The sequence below is a fragment of the Protomyctophum bolini genome (assembly GCF_963924005.1).
Source record: "Protomyctophum bolini genome assembly, chromosome: 18".
In the NCBI taxonomy this organism is placed as follows: Eukaryota; Metazoa; Chordata; class Actinopteri; order Myctophiformes; family Myctophidae; genus Protomyctophum; species Protomyctophum bolini.
Genome location: NC_137879.1, coordinates 28,580,577 through 28,599,393, shown reverse-complemented (window position 1 = coordinate 28,599,393; position 18,817 = coordinate 28,580,577). Strand labels below are relative to the sequence as shown.

The window sequence follows — 18,817 nt, the reverse complement described above, 5'->3', positions numbered from 1 at the left end:
AATAAAGTACACGTGACCAGGGGTCCTTGAGGGAGTTCCAGGGGATCCCCAGCTAAATGATATATATATAGTTAGAAACCAAATGGACCCTAATGGGTCTGTAACTCTGAGAGTGTACAAATGGAACCAAACGGGTCCATTTGGTTCCATTTGTACACTCTCAGAGTTAAAATTAACATTGATTTTAACATTTAAATTGGGGGTCCCAGAGATAAAAACGCCATTAAATGAGAGGGTCCGTAGACTAATGCATGTCAAACTGGGGGTCCTTGAGATTAAACTGGTTGAGAATCACTGCTAGAGCCGTAAAAGTCTTCTCTTATGGGGGTCCCTGGCATATCTTTTCAAATGGGGGTCCGCGGGCCAATAAGTGTCACATTGGGGGTCCTTGACATGAAAAAGTTTGGGAACCACTGCTTTACAACACTGTATGCAATGGAAAAGTTTGAGAATCACTGCATTGTCATCCGACATGACCTTCACTGCAGCACAGTGTCCCTGTCTACATGTACCCTGGTGTGCTTTAGAGTTCTCTGGAAAAAATAATATCTGTTCAATAAATGTACTTTTCTAACCCCAAAGAATGTCCCTAAAGGAGTTAGTCGTACAGTAGCTTTTGGCTCCGTGCAGCTTTTTGCCCTCACTTAGTAATCCATATCCTTATGAATTATGCATCATGTCTGATCCGCGACAATTTGGTTTTCCAATGAGAATCCACAGAGAACATCCGTGCATAACCCATTTTGGGCGGGAACCGCTTTTGGTGTTATTTGGTGTTATTGGTGCTATTGAAAAAAAATAGCAGATCTAATAGCAGATCTACAAGCTCATAGCGCGCTACGAGCTTGTAGGTCTGCTATTTTTGAAAAATCAAAGAACGACTGACATAGAAACATAGCTTTTTCAGAAAACTGTCAGGATGTAGAAGAGATTTTTAGAATCTGATCTCTGGTCAAAATGGGATAAACACGGAAAGCACTGCGACCAAAACAGGAGCCAGTCGCTACAGGACAATTTATGCATCGAGCGACATGTGTCGGCCGAGGAACGGAACACTGGCATTTCCACTGGCGTGGGTCTTTAAGGACAGGTCCATCCAGGGACCACGAGGGGTCTCAAAAGGCTCATTCATAGTCTGGATTCTCGGTGGTGAGGTGACCACCGCTCCGGTGGTGAGGTGACCACCGGAGCTGAAATAACGTTGAGCAGTGGTGAGTAAAAACAGAGAGAGTGGCGGTGGTTTTCTCTTCACCGCGGCTCGTGACGTCACGTCGGTGGTCACCTCACCACCGAAAATCCAGACTATGAATGAGCCTTAACTCTGAGAGTGTACAAGTGAAATATGGAATATGCATGTGTATATACTCTCAGAGTTATGCGGATTATTGAAGTACAATATATAAAATATAAAAAATAACTTTGAGAACCGCTGATCTATAGTCAAGTCACATGCCTAACCGGTGTAAAGTTGATGGATAAAATGAATGTTGTGTGCATGTGCTCCATCATCATTTGCAGTTCTCGTGACAAGAGAAGAGATAGAGGCAGCTATAGGGCAGACCGCCGGGAGAGGTTTGGAGAGAAGGAAAACAAAAAGAACACTCGGATCAATAGATCAAAGCAATTTCCCTCCAACTGTGTCTGTGTCAATGTCTGGACAGTCCGCTGATGAAGTGCCGATGACAGGGCGTCTGGAACTTTGGAATGTCACACCAGTAGCCGGTGTTTGGAACATCATCAGCATATCGCCTCTGTCGGCTGGAAACCTCGTGTTCAAAGCTGTTACTTTTCAGGGTTCACATTTAAAAAAGTTGCAGATCGACGAGCTCGAAACACTCTGAGTGGATCTGCTGCCTTTGATGCTTTTGAGTGGCGCCGTAGTACGATCGAGCAGGGCGTTATACCAATAATAAAGAAAGCAGCACCATGCTGATGCTATACAGTGTTCCTAAGGTGTATTTAGTCCAACGGAACCAGTTAAACCTCAGCGGACTGCAGAACCCCGCGCTTCACAGCGCTCACATCGTCCCTCGTTCCCGCCAGGCGCATGAGCGCCGAGCACAGCGGGGGCAGCGCGGCCGTGGCGGCCACGTACGCCCAGTAGGGCACGGGCGGCGTGCAGCCCAGCGGGCACAGCGCCAGGCCGTGGCGCGCCCCGTCCCTCACGTGGTGCGTCGCCATGGCCACGAACAGCATCCACGGCAGCGAGGAGGCGCGACACAACGAGGCGCCGTCTGGGATCAGCGTCCGCGCGAGGAGCCAGAGCGAGAGGCACAGGGCGGGGATGAGCGAGGAGCAGTGGAGCGGAGGTCGGCGGGGGAGGGAGATGGCCGCCTCCAGCGACAGGGACCCGGCCATGTAGAAGTGGTCCACGTCTACGAGCGACGCCATCAGCCCGGCCAGCAGGACCTCGCACAGGTCGCGCTTTGTCCTCCATCCCCCGACCACGATGGCCCACGACCACAGGCCGACCAATCCGTGCGTGGCGTTGTCCACGGCCGCCCGCAGCCACAGGCGACGGCGGACCACTGACAGCGTGAGGGCGTGGTCGGCCGCCACGCAGAACAGCGCCAGGCCGGCGCAGCACGCCAGCAGGGAGGCGGAGCTAACCGTCTGCGGCGGCAGCAGGGTAGGAGGAGTTTTCTCTGTTTCCTCCATGGCGAGGCTGAGGTGGAAGGGGACAGACTGGCGTCTCGCCCTGCTTGTTTTGAATGCCACTCCTGATGGAGGCTGGGAGGCGGTGGAGGAGTCTAGCTCGGGTTGGACCCCTTGCATGTTGATTGGCGGGCTGGAGGCGCCGGCGCCTATCATCACCTGTGGATGGTGGGAGAGGCGGGTTGACAAACTCCTACCTCACGGAGATGCCAGGAGCGTAGAAGTAATGTAGAGAAACACAAAGCTTTATGGACAGCCGGGTGACGTACACGTGATGTAACGATGTTGTCGCTCGAGAACACACACATTTCCTGTAAACCATAAATGCCCAAAACAGGGCATTTTTCTGGGAGGGGATAAACACCACACCTGATGACACGGTCAGCTGAGTTTCAGTGATGTCATCAGTGCGTGTCACTGATGGCGTAATTCCTAACTACACCAGGCTTTTACCAAGGTATATGATGCTAAACCCAGTGTACTGTCTAGATGTCGTTCTGCCTTTCTGGTGGCTCGGTTGCCATTGTTGTCACAGCTTTGACCAGTATAACGGTCAGAGGGAGAAAGAGAGAGAGCGAGAGGTTTAATGAGCATGTTTTATGTCCCCGGCAGCGACAGCTCTCTCTCCGGCGTTGGCCAGTAAACACAGCAAAACACAAAGTAGAGACATACTTCTTTCTAACGACTTTAACGAAGCAATAACCGTCAAGTTGAAGCTCCTCGCCAACAAACGGAAAATAGCAGAGAGAGAGAGAGAGAGAGAGAGAGAGAGAACAAGATATGAAGATTGTTGCTCTACAGTTTTACAGAGTTAGTCATCATTGCGTCAGCTTTCAGTTATAATAAGGACACGAGAAGCGGTTGAGGCATCTTAACCAAACACAAGCCAGGAAGAGGCAGAGAGAGAGAGAGAGAGAGAGAGAGAGAGAGAGAGAGAGAGAGAGAGAGAGAGGTCACAGTTGAGTCAACCGTAAGCTCTAAAAAAAGAACATGACTAATATCCTCGTCTGAATGTTGGTCGTTTTGTTTGAGACTGCACAGCAGGATATGTCATGAGAGAGAGAGAGAGAGAGAGAGAGAGAGAGAGAGAGAGCATGCGTGAAATGTTAAATTTCTTAGTAAGAACTCGTCTAGAGTTGAGTCATAGATTCCTAACGAACCAGTCCCCGTACATCAACTCACTGGTGTAATTTATTGATGAATGTTGTGATCAGTGGTGTCAAATGCTGTGCTGAAGTCTATACAAAACAAGTTTGAACCAAACCAATGCCAGCAAAAGTTTTCAGTCTGGGTATTGTTATGGGGCTGATGAAATCCAGACAGAAAAATACTCTAGTTCTATATATTTGTGTCTTTCACGCCAAGAACGAAGCAGTCTCCATTGTCTTTAAAACTGTGTATATCCTCACTGGTCCAATGGAGATTCATGTAGCGCTACAGCTACAGTATCTGGTAGATCTACAATCTCGCAATGTGTCACATGGCAAACCATTGCGAGCTTGTACATCGTCTATTTTCACACAGCCAATAGGGTTAATCCATTGAAACCGGGGAAATATCACAGTGCATTTCTTTCTGCCAGCTTGTACATCTCCTATTTTTTTTTAATCTTGAAAGTGCCTGAATACTGATTCCGAAGGCATTTGTAGAACTATTGATCTAGAAGGCATTTGTAGAATCTGCCTCAGCTCTTATTGGGATAAAGTTCTCTCACTGAGAACCACTGGCATACAGTCTGGTTAAGGAGGGGCAGTATACATATAACCACACAGAACAGAAGATAGTAATGGAGCAGCATTTTAAATGCTTCTTAAAGACAACAGATGCCCCCCCACTGCGACCAATTTGTCTGAGCGGAATACAACACTCTTGAAAATACTGTTGACTCTGCTTCTCTCTCCGAGGGAGGGATGGAGGGAGGGAGGGAAAGATCATCTTCGCTCCTCCTCAAGAGCTTAAACTTCTTAGTAAGCACTGTCGACATTGGCTGGCTGTAAGGAGGAGAGGGAGAGAGAAATAAATCGAGAGGGAGAGGGGTGTCAGGTATACAAAGACTCAGAGAGAAAGTTAGAGAGAGAGAGAGAGAGAGAGAGAGAGATACAAAGGGAGGTGGGGGTATAAGATTCAGAGAAAGAGAGAGAGGAGATGCAGTGTCCTCTTCTGACCCAGTGAGCTATATATGGAAATAAGCAGACAGTGATATGTGAGGGTTTAGCACAGAGAGCAGGCCAGGCCCCATCGATGCTAGCTTTCCCACAAACACACAGCCAGTGTTGCCATGTCCGCTTATAAGCGACGTTGGGCTTCTTTTTCTGTAAAGTTGCGTACTGTAAACTATTGGTGGTTGTGAGGCTTATTTGAGCTTTTTTTTTAAATTATTTATTATTATTCAAATGCGTGGTTCTCAAATATTTGCATGTTATGGATCCCTAAATAAATGTATTTGTCCCTAACCCCCATCTGAAGATGTTGTGTGCCATGGAGCCCCGGACCAGATTTGTGGTGTTAGAATGTTCCACTTTTTTTTAAATAGCTGTTGTATACAGTATACCGTTTTAAAGTTTTCATGTGGCCTAATGTAGTGGGATCAGGATGCACATGCAGATCCGACACACCAAAGGTCCGACATGTGGGAAAAAATCGCCAGTCGCTCCCGACAATGTGTTGGTCCGACATGCGTTGCGCCGTGCTTGCGCTTAGGGTTAGTTTAGAGTTTTGGGTATAGGGTGTGGGTCTACTGACAGTCGGACCAATAGTATGTCTTGTTTTCCTAGATCTGGTTGCTTATTTCACAAAAGCTGGCAACACTGACACACAGCCATGCTCATGCAAACACAACCCACATGCACGTGCACGCACACGCACACACACACACACACACACACACACACACACACACACACATACCACAGTGTAGCCCTGTTTGTGTCTCCAAAAGCAGCAACAACACCGACGCAAGGTGATCGCAATAATTAGCAGCGCCCTCATCTCCGCTTGAAGGTGTGCTAATTAGCCAAAGAGTAGCGCTGGGTTAACGCAAACCTAAACCACGCTAATAAGGAACCTTGAGGTTCTTTTTCTTTACTTGAGCTACGGTACGTCCTCCTTTGAATACTTCTACATCAGAGGCAATGTTGTACTTGTGATCCTAAGCCATACTTGAGCTGTTTCTGAAAAAGAATGTTTGACAAATTCTGAAAAGTTTTATTTTTCTTTGGTACTTTGGTACTACTTTTACTTTCCCTATTGAAGACCTTGCCTTTCACTTGTAACAGAACATTTAGATGTTGTGATATTGACACATATAACTTTGGGGGGGGGGGGGGGGGGTAGTTCTGTTTCTTGGTATATGTGAATTGAATTGAATATGCACCCTAAAAGTTTGCAGAATATTTGACCATTTGTTTTATATGAGTTTCTCGTTAGTTATGGGCAATATTGATACTTTTACTTTAGTAAAAGGAAAAAGGCAGTTCTTCCCCCAGTGCGTAGGAGTGACATTGATAGAAGTTGTACAGGCCTCCAGGACAGTAGTGAGGCAGAACGTGTTGAACTTATTGAAAGGTTGAAATGTTTGGAAGCGGCCAAAAATATACATTTGCATAATACTGCCACCACGCTCGTGCTTTTTGGAAGGGATCCCGGTGAGTTTCTGTCTGTCTGTGATGTCAGTGTGTGTGTGTGTGTGTGTGTGTGTGTGTACACGCACACGTGCGCACGTGCGTGTCATTGTAACAGTAACAACTTGAACTTTGCATCCCCTCGCGCAGGACTCCTGTCCACCCCCACACTAAAATCCAGATTTATGCATGCTGTTAGTCGAGTGCCAGTGTTAGCACAAGTGTATAAATAGCCGATCTACAAGCTCACAACGCGTTCGGACGGCGACACATTGTGAGCTTGTAGATCGGCTATTGCACAGTGTGCGCCGTTGGCACGCAACTTGAGTGCGAGTCAGGCATAAAGCCAGTTTTGTGCTAAGTCATATTTTAAACAGAACCACAAGAAGAGATGGAGAAAGTTGAGAGAGAAAAAGTGTATACTCTTGTGTTTTAGGCATATATTCTGCAGCCTCCCCCCTGATCCCCTCCACCACCCAGGTTTCTGTTATGTCAGCCGAACAGAGAGAGAGAGAGAGTTTTGCATCGTTTGATCTGGGCTCCTCTCTCTCTCATTAATGGGTCCTGTGACAATGGGCGGGGGGTGGAGGGGGGCAGTCTGGCAGATGACAGGTGCGCAGAGAGGGGCGAGAGAGGGAGAGGTGTAGAGGCTGGCTGAAAGGTCCCAGTCGAGGGGGGGAAATGATCTATGACAGCTCTCACTTTACATCGGGAGTGCCGGGCGGATTGAACTCACTCTCGTTCAGCACGGGCGCCTCGGAGTGTGTGTGTGTGTGTGTGTGTGTGTGTGTGTGTGTGTGCGTGCGTGTGCGTGTGCGTGTTGGCCGGGGGGATGAGATAGATAGAATAACAGCCATTATTCAGAGAGGATATTACTGGTGTATGAGTAGTGGCCCTGGTGCTCTCTCTCTCTCTCTCTCTCTCTCTCCCACTATGGACAGGAGCCATCGAGGCAAACGATGCTTCTCTCTCGTTTAGTTTTGTTGTTTCTTTGTCTTGGATCTCACTCTCCGGGACGAAGGGACCTCAAAAGACCCCCCCAAAGACTCCCACCCACCTGTTTGCATGGCTTTTGAAATGACGTCATATATGGCAGTCAAGTCTATGGACTTTTAGAGCACTTTGTACCAAAAATCTGACCTTTAAAGCTTGGTTAGGGCACTGACGTGACAATGTGAGACGTCATGTGGCTATAAATACACCTTGTGACTGATTATCTTTCTTGACAGAAAGCCCCTCCTATATTCAGCTATTGGTGTAGATTTTCGTCTCACACAAACATTAAATTCCCATTGACAATGAATGGAGAATTGATGTCATATGTGTAGATGAGTGTAGGAAACAACTTTTGCACACCTAGAAATCAGGCGTCGGCACAGGTGCGTAGGCCAATGGACATCAATGAAAGGAATAGAATACACCCGCACAATGTATTTGCTCGGTACATGAGTATTTTCTTTTTAATGCAACTTTTCGGTCCCTCCGGAACTTCTAGGCATCAGTGTGTTCTGTGTAGGCATCATATGTAGACGAGCTTATAGTGTCTATTTTTGTCCACACAAACATTAAATTCCCATTGACAATGAATGGATAATTTTAGGTCATAGTGTCTGAGCTAATCGACTTATTGTCTATTTTACGTCATGTATAAATTGATGAGAGCGCCCCTGTCATTTGTATACAATAACACACTGCATTAATGTCTCGTACGCTACGAGTCGCAACTCTGTGACTCTGCCACATACTGTATGTGTGCAGGCTTCTAAAAGTCAAAGTGATGCTTCATGTCAACATTACCAGGTGCCCCTCACTTCACATGAGTGTGATTTTTATCATATGATGTAAGGAATTGGCAACAGTCGCACAGCCCCCCCCCACCGTGCCGCATTTTGAGCTTGTAGATCTGCTACTTTTGATGCTTTTGTATGCCTCGGTTATGTTCAAGTAGGGCTTTAACCCATTCTGACCTGAGATCAGATTCATACGAGGTTTCCACGGGACACACACTGGTCTGATTAACCCATTCTGACCTGAGATCAGATTCTAAAAATGTCAGTCGTTCTTCGAATTTTTCAAAAAATAGCAGACCTACAAGCTCGTATCGCGCCACTCGGTGGCGCGATATGAGCTTGTAGATCTGCTATTTTTCAATAGCTAAAGCATAACATGATGCCAACACCAAAATGGGTGCCCGGTCAGAATGGGTTAATTAATAAAAACAACAACAGACAGTTAAAATGTGGAGATAAGAGGTTTCTGCCTACAAAGTTACACACCGATATGCAATATGTATGCAACAACAACACAGAAACCAGTAGTGTTGAGTAACTTCACCACAGCAGGGTGGAGAGTGTAAGGGAGGGGACAGCCACACAAACACAAAGACAATGGGTCAATAAAATGACAGAACTGCCTTCTACCGCATGTATTTGTGTCAGCTGTGACTCGGAACCTAAGAATACTTCATGGTCAGTTGTTTTTATCTCCATATTCTCACTTTTTAGTAGTAGATCTACATACAAGGTTGAAACATGGCACGAAGCAACACATTTTGAGCTTGTAGAACTGCTGCTTTTGCTATTTATTTTTTTTGAATACTGAAAAGTAACAGTTTTGGGAATCAATGTAGCAATGCCCACTTTTACATGTATTTTTTCAAAATCTGTCTAACAACGCGTCGCACATGAGCTTGTGAGTATAAAATAGAGCTTATGTGTTAATGTGTGTTGTGTAATAATACTAATCTAAATCTACAAAGTAACCAGTAAAGGTTTACTTTGAGATAATTGTAGTGGCATAACAATAAATGCCTTTGAGATGTAGTTGAGTAGAAGTGCAAAGCACTGAGAAATGTAGGCTACACTAAAGCAAATGTACCTCAAAATTAAGTACAGTATTTGGTTACTTTCCAACAATGCTGCCACACAAAGACAACAGGAACAGAAAGTGACATACTGTAGCCTGGCGCCGCTCTATCAAGCATGTTTACATGTATGTGTGCCAGCAGTGACTCAGTAAGAATGCTTCATGATGTTTTAAGTGTTTTGGTTGTGAAACAACCTAGTGAAGTATTGTGCGTTGAGCCCACACGGAACACAGTGGTTAAAGGAGCTCCATTTAACATGCTAACGGTCACCAGCGTTGTGAAAACAACCCCCCACCTCGACTACGCCCACCCACCCTGCCCACAAGGGTTGCGTAACACTGTGAGATCTCTGTCCATTCGTCCGTTCAAGAGCTTCATCCAACTTTTACTTATTTTTTGCAAGCTCACAGCATGTAATAATAATAATGGCTTGAATTTATATGGCGCCTTTCATGAATGCAATGACACTTTTACTTCAAAGCATGAACAAATTAACAGCTGACAAACAAACATCCATTTGCCGCATAAGCCTGAGACAATGGGTGCAATGAATAGCATACAATGAAGAAGGGCTTTAGTAGTAGTAGTAATGTAGTACTTTGCTTTTACAATTCAGAGATGAAAATGAACTGGGTCCCTTGTCCCTGAGTAATTGTTTTTCGAATACAGAATTTGAGGGAATTAAAACATTTTGAGTGCTGAATATGTCTCACAGAAGCTTTTATGATCGCTATTCAATACCAATTAAGCAAGTGCTCGTTTTGTGCACACGCCCGCGGCCGCGACTGACTAGTTCTGGATTGTGTTGAGCTGTTTTTTAACGTACTGTAAATACGATTGCGTTGTCACCACTCAACTTCTCAGGCTTCTCATTGAAAATGAATTACTAGCCGCGTCAGTTGCTGCCCGTCTGAAAGGAAGTCAGAAAAAAGAATTGCAACAAAAACTCAAGAATTAATACGAAATTCACAGCTAAAACCGCTATAAAAACAAGGTATAGATACATTTCATGCACCCACAAAACTACTCAACATGTCAGGGTTCACAATGGGCTGGCAAGTAGACTAAGGTGCAACACAATTCAACAACCATGGTGCCTTCACAAAGAAAACCAATGAACGCTCTTACTGTGTGTGTGTGTGTGTGTGTGTGTGTGTGTGTGTGTGTGTGTGTGTGTGTGTGTGTGTGTGTGTGTGTGTGTGTGTGTGTGTGTGTGTGTGTGTGTGTGTGTGTGTGTGTGTGTGTGTGTGTGTGTGTGTGTGTGTGTGTGTGTGTGTGTGTGTGTGTGTGTGTGTGTGTGTGTGTGTGTGTGTGTGTGTGCGCGCGTGCGCACACACCAGTGCGGTGTGGAAGAAGATGTATCTAATTCCCAGTGTTTGTTTTAAAGCAGACAGAGTGTAGCAGATGTTCCAGTTCATTTTCTACGCTCCTCATCCGATGGTAGCAGCTTTGTGTGCTTGTGATGAATAACACTGGAATCCTAAAATCTCCACTCTGCTTTGATTGGAAAGAGCCTTTTACTCTAATTATACGCTCTTCTAGCTGGGGTTTGAGTGCCAAATCCATCAAGTGTGCAACGTTGCGGGTGAAATTGATATTTTCAGTTTATCCGCATCAGGCAAATTAAACTGACTCAATGCAAATTAATATACTTTTTAAGCCTGGAGTCTCACTCTCCACTTTTTATCCAGAACGGCTTGCAGTAAGCAAGCTGCATGTAGGGGCCTCTCTCCTGTTTCTGTAGTGTGAGGAGGCCTTGATAGCTGATTCCAATGAAAATCACTCGAATGCAATCGAGCCAGCAGGATGGCTGTGGCGGGCAGCGGTGGCTCAGTGGTAGAGTGGCTGGATGGTAACCGCAAGGTCGCCAGTTCGAATCCAGGCTCCCAAAGAGTGAGTGTCGAAGTGTCCTTGAGCAAGACACTGAACCCCTAATTGCTCCTGATGTGCTGGTTGGTGCCTTGCATGGTTTCTTCCGCCATCGGTGTATGAATGTGTGTGTGTGTGTGTGTGTGTGTGTGTGTGTGTGTGTGAATGGGTGAATGTAGTGCACAATCTCTTTAAAGCGCCTTGGATAAATGCGCTATATAAATGCAGTAATGCACAGTTTACCATTAGGAAACGTGGAGAAGCCCGACGTGTTGTTGGACGAGTTGACCTCAGTCATAGACCACGTCATAGTCCCCTAACCTCATATCGGTCTTAACTGGCCAAGGCAGTTTCACAATGTTATCACTTGGGCACACCCCTTGGGCATGGTTGCTAGTATGTCACATTCAGGGACTTTCCCCCGATCCAACACTTGATGCTGAGTGCCAAGCTAAGCTAAGCAGGGAGGCACTGTGTCCCATTCTTATAGTCTTTGGTAAGACCCGGGGGCGGGGAACCAAACCCTGACCTCCACCGTGCACATGCAGAGAATAGATGGGCGACAAGCCCAAGGCTTCACTCGCAATGCCAGCTTGTTGTGGTAGTTTTTCTTACTTTTAAATCATGGCTCTCATTTGGGTGTTGGCAAACCAACTGTAATGGCAGGAGTTATGTTCTCACCACTAAGTATCAGGTTGACGTGTCTGGTTGAAAACATAAAAAAAAAACACGTGTGAAGTCGAATACATCTTCTCTAAACAAATAATACAAATCTATAGACGTGGCTGCCACATGCCGTCACTTTTAGAAACATTACAATTCCATAGACTTGGCTGCCACATTTAGTACTCTAAACAAACATTAAAAGTCCATAGACTTGGCTGCCATATGACGTAATTTGCATTAGGGGAGCTAGCGCATTAAAAGAGGACTTCCACTTCTGCTGACTCAGCGGCTTTGGAGTTGCATAGTGACAGATAGATGGGCGTGTGTAAATCATCCGTGGTCATCAACATGCGACGTGACAGGAACGCTCTGTAGCTTCGTACGCCACACAGACAACGTGACAGGAACGCTCTGTAGCTTCGTACGCCACACAGACAGGAGCGCTCTGTAGCTTCGTACGCCACACAGACATCGACACGGTGGCTAAACTGTGGCTAAACTGATGTTCGCCGTGGACTAGGGACGCATGGTCTCATGTACTGTAGTCAAGAGTCTTAAAACACATCTGCCGATGAGACGGCGGACACAAACACAAATGTGTATTTAAATGCCTGTGTAATGATTCTTTCTTTCTTTATCCAACCATTAGTTATCATACCTCGCTCATTATCTCTCTCTCTCTCTCTCTCTCTCTGTCTCTCTCACTCTGTGTGTTATCAGCGGGGCCAGCTCGTCCCTGCCAGCTCTCTCCTCAGGAGCGCGGCCAGCTGCATAAACATTTCAGTGACAAGGACGGTCAACAGTTTACTGACCAAGCAAAAGTCTTCCTGGCAGCGCCCGCGCTGTGGGCGTGGGCCAGCAGGGTGTGCATGTGCGATAGCGTGTGTGTGTAGCGTGTTTTGTGTGTGTGTGTGTGTGTGTGTTCAGATTGTAAGTGTGTGGGTGTGCGTGAGTGGGTTTCTGTGTGTTCAGATTGTGTAGAAGTATAATATGTGAATGTGTACATGTGTGTGAATGCCTGTTTATGTTTACTTACTGTGTGTGTGTGGATGCGTGTGTTCATTCGTGCAATTTCCACTGTGTGACGTGCAACGCCACAGTGTGTGCAGTTGTGCGTGCACCGTGCATGTCAGAGTGCAAGCGTACATGTCTGTGCATATGTGTGTGTGTCTGCGTGACTTTGTCCGCGTGACGTTGCTTATTTTGCGTGCGTGCGTGCGTGCGTGGATGGAGAGGGAAGATGACAAATACCCCCTGATGTGCAGCCACTTTAGGATTGGCCCCCCACAGCTTCCACTCGGGGCAGGGCGGGGGTTGGAGAGAAGACAAAAACAAGAGACAAGTGGTCAATTTTTCACTTGTTTTATGGAGAGGTGCATTTATCTAATGCACTTAACTCCTGGGCCAACCTTGGAAGTGTGTGTGGTGTGACCAGTACTGATGCAGTGCTGTATTAAATATGGAGACTGCACTTCTGTTCTCATCGCTCACGCTGCCCTGTCGTCTTTTAGGAACTTAGGAACTGTTTTTTTTGGGGGGGGGGGGGGGGGGTTTCTACACCTAATCCCTTTCTCCCTTTCTTCCACTTTTTTCTGTTTCTTTCGGTGTTGGACAAATGACTCAACCGTAGTGCTTTGATTCAAAACATATATAAACGATCTGGGTCAAATATGACTTGACTACCGCATGCCCTACAATTTACAATTTAGGCATTTAGCAACAACACATGGTAATACATCAAATACATAAAAGATAGTCATCAAGAATCCTAAGTAAGCTAAGAACCTAATATCCGTCTAACAGTAGACTGTACAATGAAACTATGAGTATAAACTATGAATATAATCTATAGAGTTCTACAGTATGTCTACATATGATACAAATCCTATCTAAATTACTGTACACTAGTCCATACCCGGGGATATGCACACTCAAAGTATTTGCAGACTTTGGGTTATGTGCTGTGTATACTGTATGCATAATGTTTGAGAACCACTGCTCTGAAAGAACATTGGACAATGATGTTTGACAGTCAGCTATATTGTTGCTTATTGTGGAAGTGTTGACAGTTTAGCGTGCCTCTCACACGCGCGCGCACATTTAGTACATAAATCGTCTGGAAACGTCATAAGGATTGGAACCGAGAGGTGCGTTCGTCTGTGGACGTCCTAGCGACGTCCAAACGACACGGGGCGAGATAAGAATATTCAGAATGATTCCTATTTGTTTTTTTGGCATTTCGCTTTTCGCTTGCCGTATGCTAACGCTGTGTGCAACTATTAGCTTGTCATTGACTCCCATGAATGACTCGTATCTCCTCATCCAGGGCGCTCTCCGTGGTGATAAATGGATCGATATGCTGGCACTTAATTTCTGCTCCTCATCCGTCTGTCCCGCAAAATATGAACGCTTTTTGGAGCGTATATAAATATATTAAGATGATCGGAGATTGTGAGGTCACTTTGTGCGCGCGCGCACACACACACACACACACACCGCCTCCTGGCACACACACACACACACACACACACACACACACACACACACACACACACACACTGTGAAGGCCGTAGTACTGTAAATATGACATGAATATGAATGCAAAGTAGCGGTCCATGTGTGGACAGGCTACCTGTCGCCGCGGTGCATGGTGAGATGTGTGCAAACCGTGTAGTTTATCAGGAGAAGACTACCAAACGATGCAACACGCACACACAGTCAGCGGCGCCAAATTGTATAGGGCACAATTTGTTGTGTTGCAGCGCTAGCTAGAGGAAGCATGCCAGTGGGGTAACGGTGAGAACGGTGGCCTGTGATGCAGGTGTCGCCAAGAGACGCAGGTGTGTGAGGGTGCGAGGTGAATTCACTAATAAATTAATGTTGCATCCTTTGGTATTCTTCTCCTGATAAACTACACGGTTTGCACACATCTCACCATGCACAACGGCGACAGGTAGCCTGTCCACACATGGACCGCTACTTTGCATTCATATTCATGTGATATTGACAGTGCAAGACCCATTTGTGCATTTTTTAATCCACTAATAAATTCATTATAAATCAGTAATGTGTGAAAGTGGGAAAAGGGCTCCAGGAAGACCTCCATATAATTCTGGTCCATGCCTGTGTGTGAGAAGTGGGAGTGATTGGGCCAGGCAAGGTTGAGAGAAAGTGCTGTCAGGGACATTCAGACAGACAGACAGACAGACATTCGCTGAATTTTAGTATGATATACGTTTAGCCTTTGCATACGTCTGTAAGATCGCCCAGGCTAGGGCGAGTGCTACAGAAAGTCCTACGGGCTACGGTGGAGTCTGAAGACGTGGGTTTTCAGACTACGGCAGAAGATTGGGAGTGAGTCTGCAGTTCTGACTGCACTGGGAATTCATTCCATAGTTTTGGAGCCAGAAGGGAGAAGATTCTGGGACGTGTGGAGCGTTGCCCTGGCGTTTTTACTGAATGTTCTGCCAGCTTCCCTGTGTTGGCTGAGCTGACCCTACAAAGCCAAAGTGCAGTAACTGTGTTTTGGGACACACTGACTCATTTGTGTATCCCAAAGGTCAGATTAGCCTTTGTGGTGTTGGGGGATAAACAATTACCTGAAGAACAGGTATATGCAATTAGTGAAAGATCACTCATATGCAGATATCTCATTTGGCTTATCATAGTTTTCCTTTTCCCCGTGGTTACTGCACTTTGGCTTTCCAGGCTGCTCTGTCGAATTTGCGAAAGGCTTACATGCATTTAAACAATGGTTGAGTATTCAAAAGTAGAGTTAAAAATGATAATATGATAATTTATGATAATAAATAAATGAAAGATCAATAATAGTGAAAAGAGCTGATCTACAATCTACAATTCTACATGGTCAATGCATAATACACTGACTGCAAAGCCCAAAAGTACAATATTTGTCTTTGAAATGTAATGAAATGTAATATCCAAAATAATTACTCAAAGTAAAGTATACAGATATGACATCTAAAACAATATATTCAAGTGCTATCGTCTCTGTCGGGTGGAAACCTCATACTGTACGTATACGGTAGGCTTATATTCTGATGTCCAAAGACTCTTCAGATCAAATTCAAAAGCCTCAAAAGATCTGCAAGCTCGAAACGGGTCGCAAAGCAGTGTGCTTTGAGCTTGCAGATCTGCTATACATTTGTGTGCCGCTGTAGTTTGATCACGAACGAAGAAAAGGTTAAATAAATGGAGATAAGAGGTTAATTCTGCCCATGAACAGCAACGAAATGCACTTTTAGGTTTCCGTCCTAACACTGCGACCTCTTCCCCTTCACGTCGGTCTGTCAAGTCTGTCCTCTCGTGTCGATCACTCTCTTCCTTGTTCTCCCGTCTCTCTCTGCTTATCTCTCTCCGTTCTGTGGTGGTTGTTGTATAGGGAGGGAGGGAGGGAGGGAGGGAGGGAGACGGATGGCTGTTGGCCCGCGTCCAGCCCTGAAACGGATACCGGCCCCATTGAAATTCTCCTTAGCTAAGATAAATTAATTCCAACCTCTAACTGGATGCCGCCGCTGGCCTCTGTTGTGGTGATGGAAGTAGGGTGTGGGGGGGGGGGGGGGGGTGTTATAAACTCTAGCTTCCAGGCACCCATAGCTGCTGCTGAGCGGTATGTACTGTGAATTCCTGATATGACCGCACTCATTTATCTCTTAGAGCAAGCTATAGGATTTCCAAACTTTTCAGGCTGCAATATTTGAAATGGGGACCCCCCCCAAAATAATGATATTTGAACAAGCACTTGGCATTGTGTTTAGTTTGCACAGATAAACATCGTGAAAATTGCCGAACTTGAGGCTATATATCAACAAATTTAGCTGAGGACCACCTGGGGGACCCCCGGGCCCCAGTTTGAGAACCCCACTGCTCTAACCTATAAGCTGCTACCATTCAACCTTTTGTCCGAAACACGGAAAAACATGTCAATATGTGGAGTCAACCTGTCATGTCATGTGTATATCTGACAGGCTCACTCCCATCTCATCACGATATATCTGACCTTTATCCACACGTCCATATCTGAGGGATCATGTTGAATCATTGTAGTCTGTCAAGACCCGAGCCTGAATGAACCCATATATCCAAACCCTCAGCTGAACTAAATAACCCTATCTAACCTTTACCAAATTATTCTTACTATAGCAGTTTGAGAAATCATAATACAACATTTTTAATTTGTGGTTTGGACCCCAAGCCAATGGACAAAACTCTTCTCTTCTGGCCCGGAAGCCAACCGTCTGGGCACCTAGGCTGCCAAACCGGCCGGACGGCGTGCCATGGGCTTGACTCCCAAGCCCGACAGCCTCTGCCACGTGTCACTCCCCATCTCTATCCCCCTCTCCTGTCTGGCTACTGTTCCCTATCAATAAAATCATAAAAAGCCCCCCAAAAAACTAATCTTTAAAAACTGGGGGGAGGGTTCGATGGCACGATGGGTGTATTTTAATTTGGAGATCCTTGGCACGAAACAGTTAGAGAACTTAGTGGTTTAGGAAGGCACAGGTAGAATCTGTTAGAAACGGTTAGAGAACGTAGTGGTTTAGGAAGGCACAGGTAGAATCTGTTAGAAACAGTTAGAGAACTTAGTGGTTTAGGAAGGCACAGGTAGAATCTGTTAGAAACAGTTAGAGAACTTAGTGGTTTAGGAAGGCACAGGTAGAATCTGTTAGAAACGGTTAGAGAACGTAGTGGTTTAGGAAGGCACAGGTAGAATCTGTTAGAAACAGTTAGAGAACTTAGTGGTTTAGGAAGGCACAGGTAGAATCTGTTAGAAACAGTTAGAGAACGTAGTGGTTTAGGAAGGCACAGGTAGAATCTGTTAGAAACAGTTAGAGAACTTAGTGGTTTAGGAAGGCACAGGTAGAATCTGTTAGAAACAGTTAGAGAACTTAGTGGTTTAGGAAGGCACAGGTAGAATCTGTTAGAAACAGTTAGAGAACGTAGTGGTTTAGGAAGGCACAGGTAGAATCTGTTAGAAACAGTTAGAGAACGTATAGTGGTTTAGGAAGGCACAGGTAGAATCTGCCTGCACTGAATGGCTAATCCTGCCGGCGGGGCACAGAGGGCATTCATCTTCAAACGGCCTTCAGAGGACGGTAGTCGGTGCTAAACTTGATCAAAGACATCACAGACAATGAGAGAGCCATAAAGCAGGTCTGGTTGTTCAGCATGCTATAACAGGCCATGGGGCATCTATCCATGTCTGCCCAGGACCACATGTAGGGCATCTATCCTGAAGGCTGGGTTGTCTTCATGCCCAGGACCAACAGGGCTGTGAGCACCATGCCTTCACACTCAGCACATTTTTACAAAGGCGTATATCTCTGCAATGTGTCATGTCCGCACGCACACATGCATGCACACAAACACGCGTGCCGTGTGCATGCACACACACACACACACACACACACACACACACACACACACACACACACACACACACACACACACACACACACACTCTATGAATCATAAGTGAGCATACTTGTGGTTCATACTCTGAACTCTGCCGATGTTGTGTGCTGGTTTTTCTGTGTGTGGCATTGACCTTTTAAAGGGAATGTGCTGGTGTGAGCGAGTGAGAGAAGGAGTTACTGAGTTTGTTTGTGAGTGAGCGAGCGAGCGAGACAGTTGGAAGGTAACTGAGAGTGTGTGTGAGTGAATTAGTGAGTGAGTGACCATTTTCAAATACCAATGTCCGGGTGCTTGACATGAAAAAAGAACAGTGTGTGCTCAGCAACTCTGCGTAAATAAAGGACAAAACAAAGCCTATTTTGTACAGTACACATTTCAACAAGGCAATTCAATGTGCCTTACATAAACCATGAAGCAAAGATAACGCACAAAAGGACGTTTGAATTCAGCAAAATTCAAAATTAGCAAAGAATTAAACAGAAAAGCAAGACAGTACAATTACAGTTCAGAAGAGTAGCATAATTAGAAAGTAGGCTACTATAAAAGGCATGTTATGATTTAAAAGAACAGGGTATCACACAAGATCAGAAATGTATATTGTTGGCCCTGAATGCTTTATAAACCCATTGAAAAAGAGACCGAAAATAAGTTGATTCCAGGTGTGACTCTACAGTATTTGCACCGTACTGTACGTGTGTTTTCACAC

The 18,817-nt window shown here is 45.6% G+C and overlaps 2 protein-coding genes across 9 annotated transcripts in view; one reads left to right on the top strand and one right to left on the bottom strand.

The window, feature by feature from the left end:
* The window catches only part of LOC308333283 (protein sidekick-2-like), a 454,209-nt gene that overhangs the window by 198,484 nt on the left and 236,908 nt on the right, over positions 1–18,817 (top strand). The gene's annotated exons all lie outside the window — the stretch shown is intronic.
* On the bottom strand, positions 1,978–2,811 carry LOC308333070 (transmembrane protein 267-like; the record flags this gene model as incomplete). Its single annotated transcript, XM_080789266.1, has 1 exon — positions 1,978–2,811. The coding sequence occupies one exon, from the start codon at positions 2,809–2,811 to the stop codon at positions 1,978–1,980; it is 834 nt and encodes a 277-aa protein (XP_080645392.1).